A 13,197-nucleotide genomic window follows, 5' to 3' on the forward strand; every position below is an offset into this window, starting at 1 on the left:
CAGACACCATTTCATATCGCGATTAGAACAAAGCACTTACTGATGATCTGCAGCTGGATCCGTTGTTAGGCTACTCCAGCACGTTTGAGGTAAAATTTCCAGGATTATAACGATATTATTATTCCTCACAGCGAGTGTGTTTTCCAGCTGTTGTGGGCGTTGACTGGTTTGTGTTGCTTCAGATCTGCGTCTGAATAGCGCGCGCTCTCCATGGGCGTGTCACATTAGCAGAGTAATGAGCTTGCCAGAACGATAATGAGAACGGCTGATCTCTCGCTCTTTATATATAGATTACATAAACAGAGAATATTTCGTTTAGTTTTGAATTAGATAATTTAAAACTACACACTTAAATGATTATAGAGATATGTATCTCATGTCTGAGTGAATAGTATTCGCTGAGTTTTGTTTGAGTTTAGAGACGTGCTTCAGAAAAAAAGTTCACGGAGACGGAGAGGCATAAAGCACTCCCTGTTTACTTTCTTTATTTTACAAAAGCACAATGTTTTATTTCGATTGTAAGTGGACACATAAAAAAGTAGACATTTAACAGCTTATTTTTAAATATTTCTTAAGGCTGTATGACCAAAACTGACAGAGTATTTTAGGTCTATTTTGCTGCTACGTAAAAAAAAACGAGCAAAACGCGCCCGCGCGTTTGCCGACCCCAGAGGGTTAAGAAGGGTGATCGGCTAACCCCCGTTGCTCTAGCTCTGCAGGAGTAAGGTTCTTGGAGTTCTGATGTAGAACTGGAGGCCATGGGAAGCAATCCAGCTGAGTTCTCTCTTTATCTTTGGCTCTATCCTGATCACTTGAAGAATATTCAATGTATTGGTCTGCTGCCACCTTGAACTCTGCGGAGCTCTGACACATTATGTCTCAGCTTGGCCTTGGCTCCTTAGACATTTACAAAATATATGGATGCAGCTCTGGCCCTGTTGAGGCTCAAGGGCAGAGGTGTTGGTCAGACTCTGGCCCTCGAGTTTAGCTCCAATCCTAGTCAAATACACCTGAACAAGCTAATCAAGGTCTTCAGGATTACTAGAAAGATACAACCAGGTGAGTTTGATCAAGTTTGGAGTTAAATTCTGCAGACTCAAGTGCCACAGTTCACCAGCCCTGCTCCAGGGCATACGGGTACTAATTTCAATTGGTAGTCCAATTGACCCTTCGCAGGGAGTTTGATTGAGAGGCGATCTGACCAATCATAATCTGCCATCTGCCGAATCCGCCATTTTTGTCCGACACAGCAGTCAGGAGAGTTAGTAGATTAACTCTTGAAGATTTTAACTTGAAAAATGGAGTATACTGATATCTTTCCGTGGTAAAAACAACATTCCTTCTTATGGTCATTCATGTTTATTTTATGCTATAAATTAACTAGAAGGAATAGATGATCGGTTCACGAGCAGCTTTAACTGAGGCTCTACAGCAATGTCAGACATATTAAAGAGCCACAAAACGGTATTTATTGTTTAGATTTCTTTTAAAAAATTACCACATTTTAAATTACCACATTACCACTTATATCAAAAGTAACCTGTGCGTTGTCAGTGTGCTCTCTTCTCCGCAATCAATGTATTTTTTACTGAGTGAGAACATAGTGGGGCGTGAGAGCGGCGTGGCTTGTCAAACATATAGCAACAGTGACTAAAGGGGACGGGTCTTTGCGAACGGTCAATTGGCAGTCCAAAGTCGGATTTAGTATTCGATCTTTTGCTAAGACTGGGTTTGAGAATAAACATTTGGAGAAGTGTGCTACCATTAATGCAGCAGATGGCTTCTGCTGATGGCTCCGTTTTAGCCATCTAAACAAAGCTTGGTTCTTGATCTCTTGTTGCTTCTGCGGGGAACCTCCTTGGGAGGTTCTGATCAAAGAGTGCCTTCTTTCTCTGGCTCGGGGCTCAGGGATTTTCTATCCCAGACTGAAAATAGGGTTTGTTTTGACCTCTAAACAAAGCATTTGACCTTTCATTTGAACCAACACCATTTTAAATGCAAGAGCCCCTTCCACAAGGCATTTCTAGTATTTAAATATCATCTTTTTAAATTTTGGTGCATGTAACAACTTTTAAATCCAGTTCACTGCTCTGTAGGTCCAGTGCCGACTTTTCTACAAAAGCGTTTTTTCTGCGAGTGTGACCCTAGCTTTGTTAAAGCAGAATGTGGCAGCTAGTGCTGCTGAGCAAGTGCCCATTAATGGTGTCATGGTTTGTGTCATGAGCTGGGTTTGTTCTCTCTCTCTCTCTCTTGCTTTGGCTCTGTCTATTTTCCCACCTGTTCATCGTTGAAATTAGCGTTCGCGCTGCTTCTCTGTTACACCTGTTCTCACTTTAGTCTCACTTTCTCTCTACCTCTACCGTTTGTTCCCCTTTTTCCATGTCGGATTGTTTTGTGTGTACGTGAGTCATGTCTGTGTGATATTTTATCTGCATGTTATCTTTACCTTTTATTATCCTGTCTAGTCTAGAGAAGTTGTGCTCGTCTTGTGTGCTTCATCTGCCCTGTCATCCTGCTGCTGGTCTGCTAGTGTCTACTTTCTGCAGCTTAGTAGCTTCTTCAAGGACTTTGTTACTGCCACCTGTGTTACCAGCTCTGCAATCTATAACCTAGGCCCCGTTTACACGTACATGGTTATTTTGAAAAACGGAGACATTTCCCTTCGGTTGTGCCCCTCGTTTACACGCAAACGGAGAATTCTCCTCTGAAAACGATTCTTTCTAAAAACTCCGGCCAGAGTGGAGATTTTGGAAAACTCCGTTTGCACGTTTGCATGTAGACTAAGAAACACGGAGTTTTAGGCAGCGACGTCACAGTATGTGACTATTTTCGTGATTCTGGTTGGCTAACATGGGCTTGAGCTTTTCCTTACACTGCCACCTACAGGTTTGGCATGCTCTTGACGGCATATACACGGGATCGTGTGCACAGGGTTATTTTTGAAAACGAAGAGGGGTGAAATGTCCGTTTATGAAAATAGCCGTCCACGTGTAAACGTAGCCCTAGACAGAAGTCTTCCGTATTGCTGATCTTCTGCAAAGTTCATGATATTTGAGTTATTTCAGTTTTGTGTCGTTGTTTGACATACTGCATTTGTTTCTTCATTAAATAACTATTGCAAGAACTTGCCTTTGCACTTGGATACTTTGATTCTTCTGACAGGTTTGCCTTTTAAGTATGGGGTGAGACGGTTGACGATCCATGGTTTTGGAGGCTTTGACAAGTCCTACATTTGAACCTCAGATGATATTCTGACTTTTATGGATAGTTATAGTTATTATTACATTTGACCGTCATATCTATTGTCAGGTACACACTGCACGATTTTAGCTCCGATTTTCACTTGTCAACAGTTTGGATGAAATCGATGACAAATGCCGAAATCGAAGGGGAACGAAATATATGGCAGGCCATAATGCTCGTACATAACCCTTTTTTTAAACCTAAAGGGTTGACATTCTACTAACTATAAGTAACTTTGTAACTACATGTCAACTACCAGTCCTTGGAGTATTAGTAGACTGTCTGCTTAACATCTGCTAACACTTTATTTTGATGGTACCCCAACAGACATGCTACTGGCAATAAGTAGCTTTGCATCTAGATGTCAACTTATTTCACTTACCCAAACCCTAACACCTAAACCTAACAGTCTCAGTCACCTTTATTTATATAGCTTGTGATTTCATTGTTCATTCATTCATTTATTTTAGTTATTGCTATTGTTCTTGGTGTACATGCATACAGGCCATATCTGTAGGCTGTTTATGGTTACCAAGCAACTTAACAACATGCATTAATTTACTGTAGAATGTGCAGTTACGATGCATTTATCTTCAGTGGCTCAGAGTCAAAATTATATATTTTTGTTATAAATATTTATATACTTGCACAAAACCAATTGCTGTTCTGTTTTGAATGAAGAAACTTTCCCATTATGTATACCGTCAAATCAAGTTAAGGTTTTCTGAATGTTTATGGATGTTGTCAGACAGTTGGAAATGAAACCGAAAAGGAGACACCCACCTCCATCGCTAAAATCAGTCCACAGACGAACTGATTCTATAAACCTAATTCTCTGTCATCCGAGAATATGGGAATATGAAATCAAACTTTTCTTTTCACTTTTCTATTTCCTTTCTCCTTCATCTTTTCTATGCTCTCTTGCAATCTGACTTTGCCTCTGTATTTCACACTAGGAATTATTCAGACGACAGTCAAGCACTCTGCAGGGTTAAGCTTAATACCGCACACCAGCAGTGGAATAAAAAGAAGAGGAACTTCAATGAGCCTTTTTTTTATTTATATTTAAGTTCCTCCTTGTTCAATGATCTGAGTGTTGGTTTTTAGGGGTAACATTTGACTCTAAATTAACTTGGACAGATCAGGTAAGGAAAGTAGAGGAAAAGTGTAAGAAGATTTTGAATATAATGAGGTGCTTAACTGGGATAGAGTGGGGTTCTAGTAAAGGAGCCTTAAGAGGGGTGTATGTGGCTTTAATAAGACCAGTGATGGAATATGGAAGTAAAGTGTTTAGATCTGCATCGAAAACATCATTAAAGAGACTGGAAATTATACAAAATCAAGCACTGCGAATTTGTTGTGGAGCTATAAGGTCCTCACCGGCTTGTGCATTGCAAGTTGAGGTGGGCGAGCTTCCATTAAGTTTAAGATTTGAACAACTGATGATGAATTATTGGACTAATGGCATAATGGAATATGGCATCCTACAGTTAAGTGTCTTATCCCTTGTTGGGAAAGTGGGAAGGCTAAGATAGAATGCTTTGCTTGGGCATAGTAAAATAGCAATTGAAATGAAATAAGTTCAGTCCTAATGTTCCCTTTTCAAGTATGCCGCCTTGGTTGTTTTCGCCACTAATAGACTTCTATATTCAAGGAGAAAAAAAAATACTTAATGGGAAAGGAAACTGGATAGGAAAAGTGGAGGATAGAATAAGGTCTATATATAATTCATTTATAGCTGCATTTACGGATGGCTCAAAAGATCCTAAGAGTGGGTTTACGGGTTTTTCATTCACTATTCCAGAATAAAAGATAAATGTTAAGGAAAGAACCTCAGATCATTTGACAGTATTTACTGTGGAAATGTTAGCTATTTTAAGGGTATTACAGTGGGTAGAGGAAAACAAAATTACCAAGGTTTTAATTTGCTCTGATAGTTTATCATCACTAATGTCCCTTCAGACGTTATCATCTAATAGTAGACTTGATATTGTGTACGAAATATATGAGATTGTATATAGACTGCAACATATTAATGCAGCGGTCAGATTTTTGTGGATTCCGGCTCATAGGGGGGTTGAGGGAAATGAGACCGCAGATATGTTGGCTAAGCAAGCTTTGAAACTCGATAGAATTACAAAAGTGGCACTAAGTAAAGCTGAAGTTAAAGTTAAAATAAAGGAAAATATTATGAAGACATGGCAGAGACAATGGGATGAAGGGAAGAAGGGGCGACATTTATACAATATTATGCAAGAAGTAGGGAAAAGGAAACTATAGATCGATGTACTAAAGAAAGTAGCATTATTTCGAGGTTGAGATTAGGACACACTGGATTAAATAAAACTATGTATTTATTGAAAAAGCACCCTACAGGTTTGTGTGATTGTGGAAGGGGAGAGGAATCAGCTGAACGTGTGATTAGTGAATGTGTCTCATATGAAAATCAAAGGAAAAAGTTAAAAGAGGAATTATTGAAATTTGGCGAAAATATGTTGAACCTTAAAAATCTTTTTAAAATTGGAGAGAAGATAATGGGAGATTTGTTTAACTTTTTGAGAGAAACTGGTTTAATGAAAATGATTTAATTGATCAGTGAAGTTATTATAAAGGTAGAAAGAAGGTAAAGTAGAGGTTGTATTTTTTTTTATTATTTTTTTTATCGTGATAAGATGCTTATATTTCTGGCCCACACTCCAGCACAGTAGGTGGCGGATATGCATCTTAAATGCCGGTTGCCACCCGCCAATAAAAACAAAGAAGAAGAAGATGTTCTGAGTCAGTATTATTGTTTGTGCTTTGCACGCTGTTTCTGTTCATCGTAGTATTTAGTGTGAGTAAACCTTCTGCCTGTCTGTACCAGTTGGATTATTGTTAGTAAAACATTTGCATTAGAACTTCTGAGTCTTCGTCATCTTCTGACTACACCACACCGTTACAGAATAACGGACCAAAAACGAAATATGGGTATTTCCCACACCCATCTCTCTTCAATCGATCGTCTACTGACCTGTTTCCAGGATGGCCGTCCGTTTGAAGGGGTGCAAGATTTCCTGGAGAATTCAAACGAGGTAAATTGGGCAGATGATGATCGTCAAGACCGTGCCAGAAAATGGTCTATGGGACATTTGCACCAGCAAGCTTCAGCAGCAGTGATCCCGGGCATGTTCACTCAATATCGGGATTTTGTGCTGTGGTTGAGCGGTTCAGCCTTCACTGTGGGTGAGGCTGATTTTAACATTGCCGCTCAACCACCGTCACCAACCTCCATCTCCACACCTACTGTCTTCACCCAGAGCCCAAGGACAAACCCTGCCGAGACCACCCCTCCCGAGTCTCGTCCTGCAGAGACAACCCGTCCTGAGTCTCGTCCGGCCGAGATCGCCCCTCAAGAATCCTCTGTTCTTGTCCTTGTTCAAGGTCCTGCCAAAATTAACTTAATTGACTTTGCCACTCAATCACCATCACCAACCATCTTTCTCGCCACACCGCCTAAACTTCCTTGCGTCACACCTGACCAGCCAGATCTTCACGTCACGCCTGACCAGCCAGATCTTCACGTCACGCCTGACCAGCCTGATCTTCGCAACATGCCTGACCAGCCTGATCTTCACGTCACACCTGATCTTCGCGTCACGCCTGACCAGCCTGAGCCTCTGCACGTCATGTCTGCCGAGCCTGGGTTCCTTCACGTCATGTCTAACGAGCCTGAGCTTCTTCACGTCATGTCTGTCCTGTCGAGCCTGGACGTCTCGTCTATCCTGCCGGGCCTGGGTCTGTCTATCCTGTCAGTCCTGACTGTCCACGTCATGCCCGCCGAGCCAGAGACTGTTCACGTCATGCCCGCTGAGCCAGAGAGTGTTCACACCTTGTAAGCCTCCACTGAACCCTCACCTCCAGCCAAGATGTCCGCCTCGCAGCCTGAACCATCAAAGCCTGTCCCCGAGAAAAAAAACATTTTATATAATAAATGTCCTATGTTTGGGTCATTTTACAACACATAAAACCTGTATTAACAGGTACTCATCTCAAAGATTAGTACATGTCAATACAAGCTAACCGCTTATTAACTCTTAAAATCTTTTTTAAATTAGCGTTTACCTTTTTGTGACTGGGTCTGCCTTGCTTCTGAAGCATTATACTTGTACATTATAGCATTATACATTAAATTTGACTAGTCAAATCTAAATTACGACTAGAGCCAGGTGTATTAAATGCTAAAACGGCTTGCCATAAACAAACTTATTAAACAAGTGCTTTTAACTGTGCAAGACCGATAAAGGGATAGAGACAGTGTATGGATGAGAGAGTGCAGTGCTGGAGTTGAAGAGGTGTTCGGAGAGCAGTGCAAACCCATTTAAAATTCATGACACAAGAAAACTTTAAAATGTCATGATGGGTGGGCTGTTCATAAACATATCAATAAGGGATGCACAATGGCATCCCTCTTTGCAAGCTTATTAATTAACATTTCAAAAGCTTTCGAGTGCTCATAAAAAGAGATTTAACTCCGAGATGAAACCACAGCTGACGATCACGCTTTTTGATACTTTACGTTTTAAACAAGATGCTATAAGAATAAATATGGTGGTTGATCATAAATGCACGACTATTGCAGAACAGTTTGAAACATACATATATCACATATTTAAGAACATCTTGATCAGACAGGAAAAAAATTAAAGGTAATGGTAAAGGAAACACATGACAAGTAGTAATTTTGAGCTAATCTATAATGCCATCTACAGGCCACAATAATGCAAATGGCTTTATAGCACAGCATACGTTGTTACTTTAGCTTGTTTCCCCCACACAGTCCAGACATCTTGTTATCATCCATCCATCCAGTTAATTTAGCATAAGGTAGAACACAGGCGGTTCAATGTCAGGCATTAGATGGCTTAATACCATGGTACTTCGATATAAAAAATGGTATTACCATAATACCAACCATCATTATACTTTGATATCTGTACCTTAATAGTGAATGATTCTCATATTCATTTCAAAACGTTCCAAAACCTGTGACAACATAAAAAAGGATGGAAAATCTGACACGTTTGTTGGTGTTAGTGAACACATTAATGAGGCATCCAAGGAACACTGATATGTTCCATGCATCAATACACTGGGATGTCTTATGTAAAATAATAATAATAAAAAATAAAATGAACCAAATGATACTCACAGTTTAGGTTTTAATTAATGTGAAGTGAATGTACATGTATTAATTGAAAGACCTTTAAAAATACCTTTACATAAAATAAAAAAAAATTAACTATACAGCTGTTCTGTATCAAATTATTATATCACTTAACCTGTAGCCATACTGTTTGCACCTTATAAAAACAGGATAGTGTAATACTATAATTACAATTAAAACAAATGTTTGATGTCAGGAAGACGAGATATACAATATAATCAATCTACAGCATGTCTCTATACAGTGCACAGGTGCCCTCTGGTGGCCTACAAAACAAAGTGTACCATAAAACCAGCAGTGACATGGGAAATAATTCACGTTTATGTACCAGTCAAAAATGCACCAAGATTTTTCACAATGATGTAACATCAACCATTTTGTTTTAAATTGTTCAATGAACTATATTCATCATCTACAGCTGAATCTTGTGAAACCGGTCAATAACATGTCCAAGTCATATTTCACCCCAATACAAAACAATACAAAAAAGAAAAAAAAAAGAAAAAATGTGTTGGCTAAAGAAAATTAAGCTTAAGATCATTAACATTTTTGGCATTGTGAAAAAAAAAATATATATAAAGCAGTAATATGAAAACAAATTTAATTTCCATTATGGTAGCGTGATAAAAAAAAAAAAATTCTTCACTCATTTTAATGCATGCTAATATGAAAAAGTATTGAATTACAGTATTGCATTGAAATAAAGTAAAACAAATTATTATCAGTAACAATTGACAAAAATGTAGAAGAAAAAGTTACAACAAATTATAATAAGAATATTTTGGGGAAAACATGCTTAAATGTCATGAAAATAATGTCACAATGCTAAAAATCGTAGTGGTTTCAAGGCTTAATTTTCATCATGCCAAAAATTAATTTTTCTTATGATTTTGGGGTAAAATATTGCAAGTTTTTGTGTGATTAAGCTTGAAATATCTAAAGTGAAGTGCTGTTAAAATAGAAGAATATTAAAGAAGGTGGTTTAATCTGTGTGAAAAAGTAAAAAATTATGATAATTTACAGTAAAATGCACATAGAAAGTGACACCGTGTGCTGACGTCCTGAGAATGACAAAGATGAGCTTTCAGATCAACACACATCAATGTGTGTTCAGGGTGAGAAACAGTGTTATATGCAGACTTTCTTCTGTATTACTCTATGCTCAGGCTAAAAAAGTCATTTCGTACCAGTGTTAAGGCATGAGTGGACAGCATTTATAAACACACATACACACACACACAGTCTCTCTCACAATCACTTGCCACTAAAAAAAAATTTATCACCAGTGTCATAATTTCCATAAAAGTATTATTGTTCGAGTACACGCGCCTATTCTTGATCACAGAAATGTGTGTACCATAAAGACAATTAAACACCCCCAATCCACACAGTTCTGTCCTCTTTTCCCTGAAATACTCCAACAAAGTGATCCGGGCCATGGGAATCATGGGAACTCTACATTTAGCTGGCACTTCAAACCTGCTGCCCAAAAGTGTCTGAAGTATCAAGTACCAGTGTCCTGCACACACCCACATCACTTCCTCCTCCTTTTCACTCTAAAGCACTGAGCAGCTGACCTGGGCACTTATCAGTATACGCTGGAGGATCATGGGAAACAGGATGCTGGAGTGAGATGGAGGCTTTTAGCTGCAGTTATAGGGGCAGCTTTTATCTGTCTAGGGTTTCCTCTTCAGGAATGCGGATTATGGCCGATGAAACCTGCAAAAGGAATCGAAAGAAGACATTTTGTTATGCACATTCAGTCCATGTGATGGTTAAAGACAATGATCATGTTCACATGCAGATTATTTTAATTATAGCCTTTATTTAGAAAAAAAAGGAAGTTTGGGAATAAAACGGTAGCCGCCCCCCTAAACTCTTTCATTATTATTCTGCAATCAGCTCTGTATTTCTCCATTTCTCACTTTGTTTAATAAAAATGTCTTCTTTGTGTATCCTACCATTTAAAAGTGTGGGGTCAGTGTGATCAAATAAATGCAGCTTTGGTGAGCAGAAGAGACTTACCCAAATATTTAAATGGTTCCATAGATACAGATATAAATGAAGATCCCATGTGGATATTCTGAATTAAGTGTATATAAGATCCAGAAAGTAATATAGGCATATGAAAATTTAGAAAATTAAGTGAAGAAAGTGTCAGACCTGGTGTATATCTTGCTTTCCTGATGAACTTCCATTTCTGAGCTCTTATACTCGTTCAACTCTTTTCTTATGGCCGCCTAGAGGAGAACAAAGAACACAAGAGTAAAGAGAAAGAACAACCTGAACACTCATTGTGCTTTTTTAAATAAGCTTTGTTTGGCAAAGAGGTCTTGCTTTATTAGACTAGACATTTTCAATTATGTGCAATTGTTTTATGTAACTCTACAATTTACATAAGTCAAAATTGAAATGATCTTATATCGGTCACCACTAGGGGGCAGATGAGACCAGTAATTTGTTCAGACCTTGTCAGCAGGTGTAAGTTTGGTCCAGGGTTTGTCAGCACGCCGGTCATAGTCTTGAGCATGAGTGCACTCCACATACTCATGAAAGCGCAGGATTTTTCTGGCCTGGAGCTCAGCCACTGTTGGCCTCTGTGACAACTGCAGATGTAAAGACACAACAACATTTACTTTCACGTCATGCAAGATTAGTACCTACTTGCACCTCACTCAAAATATTTTTGACACAATTAGAAGCAGTTCGTAACCGTTCATGTAACTTGGTTAGTTATAGTTTTTGTGAACTATGCATTGATAGTCAGAAGTGAGTAGTGAACAAACTTATTTTTATTTTAATATTTATTGTATTACAAACTAACAGAGTGAGTATGGCCGCTTTTATTCTGGAAAAGGATAAGAAAATTAACTTGTTAAATTTAATTATAATTTTAAATCACTGCTGATTACCATAACGTTAAACAAACAGAGACAATTTATACAGTACAGTTAAAAAAATTGGTGTCAGTAAGATTTATTTTTTTCCTTTAGAAGAAACTGATGCATTCAATTGATCAAAACTGTCAAAGACATTTAAAATGTTACAATAAATAAGTAAATAAATGCTGTTCTTTTGACCTTTCTATTCATTCACCTTTTCCACACTTCATTAAGCAGCACATCCATTTTCAACTAGTTATAATAATAATCATAATAAGAAATTTGTCTTAAGCAGCAAATCAGCATATAATGATTTCTGAAGGATCATGCGACACTGATAGACTGGAATAATGGCCGCTAAAAAATAAAATCAGCTCTGCCATCACAAGAATTAATTCAAAATGTACAACATTTTAAATAGAAAACTTATTGTAAATACATAGTAATAATATTTCACAATAGTACAGTATAGTTTTACTGAATTTTTGATCAACTGAATGCAGCCTTGCAGCATAAGAGACTTATTTCATAAAAATTCTTACTGTCACCAAACATTTGAACGGTAGTGTATTTGTCTTTCAAACTAATTCTAAACATGTAAGCCTTTAGAGGTTTTCATGACAAACAAAATGAGTCAAGTAATGAATGTGCTTCCAAACCTTTCTGGTCAGTCTGCGCTTGATTTCGCTCCTTTCTGCCCGTCGGTCCGCTTCATTCTTGGCTGAAAAAGAAGAACACGTAGATATTGAGACATTTTATTTTTTGAAGCATTCAAAGATTGCGATTACCAGGTATGACTGATTTATCACTATGGAGGACTTGAAGACAAGGGGTGTAACTGACCTAGTAGGATATTTCTCTGCTCAAGTTCTTGTGCGGAGGGTCTCTGACTCAACCTCCTATGAGAACATACAAAATACACACAGTGTCAGTGTGGAAAGGACAAAGACCCCATAAAACCCATCTGAAGACACAGGCAGACCTTGTGAGGGTGGTGCTGATCTTGTTGCGGACAGCTTCCCACTGCTCTTTGTTGTTGTTCCAGGGGATGTCCTCCTGGTCCTCAGACTGCTCTTTCTCCTGCTGACGCTCCAGCTTTAGTGCCAGAGTATCCTTTCGCTTCACACGGCTCGCAAGACCACCTGACAAGATGCACCCATAATCCTCATTAGGGGTTTTCACAAACTTTGTTTTGATCTTATGTGTGTGCAAAGTTGTAACATTCATGATCTAACACAAATATGGTTAAAATGTTTCTGACATAAGAAATCTGTTAGCTAGAAAAGAGTTTGAGCAAATCACTACGTTCTGAAGGAGATTACACTTACTCCATCACATTTACTTTTAGGCCAATGCGACAAAGTCTCAAAAATATCATTTCCACCAAGGACGGTTAAAAGTACACTACTATTCAAAAGTTTGAGGTCTGTATTAAAAAAAAAAAATGTTTTTTTAATAAGTATCTTATGCCCACCAAGACTGCATTTATTTGACCTAAATTATTATTTCTGTGACGCTAAAGCTGAATTTTTAGCAGCCATTACTCCAGTTGTCAGTGTCACATGATCCTCCAGAAATCATTCTAAAGGCCCTTTCACACCATGGGCAATAACTATAACTAGTGTTTTAAAAATGTGTTCACACCACAACTATAACGATATTGACAACAGAGGATCAATATAGTCAGAGTCACTTCCAGAATGTTTTTTTCCAGCTGAACAATAAAAAACATTGAGAGCCAATCAGAATCCATTCTGCTTTAAAGATTTCGAGGTTTGAGCATTTAAAGTTAGTTATCGTTATACCGGTAGTTATTCTTGGTGTGTGAACAGGATGCTTAATGTGAACCTAATATGCTGATTTGCAGCT

General features: G+C 38.3%; 1 protein-coding gene across 8 annotated transcripts in view; it reads right to left on the reverse strand.

Moving 5' to 3' along the window:
- Positions 1–6,181: 6,181 nt before the first annotated feature.
- Positions 6,182–13,197, reverse strand: part of phactr4a (phosphatase and actin regulator 4a) — a 77,032-nt gene continuing 70,016 nt past the window's right edge. For all 8 annotated transcript variants that reach the window (XM_079590518.1, XM_079590514.1, XM_079590512.1 and 5 more), the window contains 6 exons: positions 12,311–12,470; positions 12,172–12,227; positions 11,988–12,049; positions 10,915–11,052; positions 10,610–10,686; positions 6,182–10,165 (listed from right to left, as the gene is read on the reverse strand). In XM_079590518.1, coding sequence (XP_079446644.1) covers positions 10,150–10,165; positions 10,610–10,686; positions 10,915–11,052; positions 11,988–12,049; positions 12,172–12,227; positions 12,311–12,470 — 509 coding nt within the window. In that variant the 3' untranslated portion in view covers positions 6,182–10,149. The remainder of the gene's footprint in view (positions 10,166–10,609; positions 10,687–10,914; positions 11,053–11,987; positions 12,050–12,171; positions 12,228–12,310; positions 12,471–13,197) is intronic.

Source organism: Phoxinus phoxinus, assembly GCF_949152265.1.
Source record: "Phoxinus phoxinus genome assembly, chromosome: 19".
Lineage (NCBI taxonomy): Eukaryota > Metazoa > Chordata > Actinopteri > Cypriniformes > Leuciscidae > Phoxinus > Phoxinus phoxinus.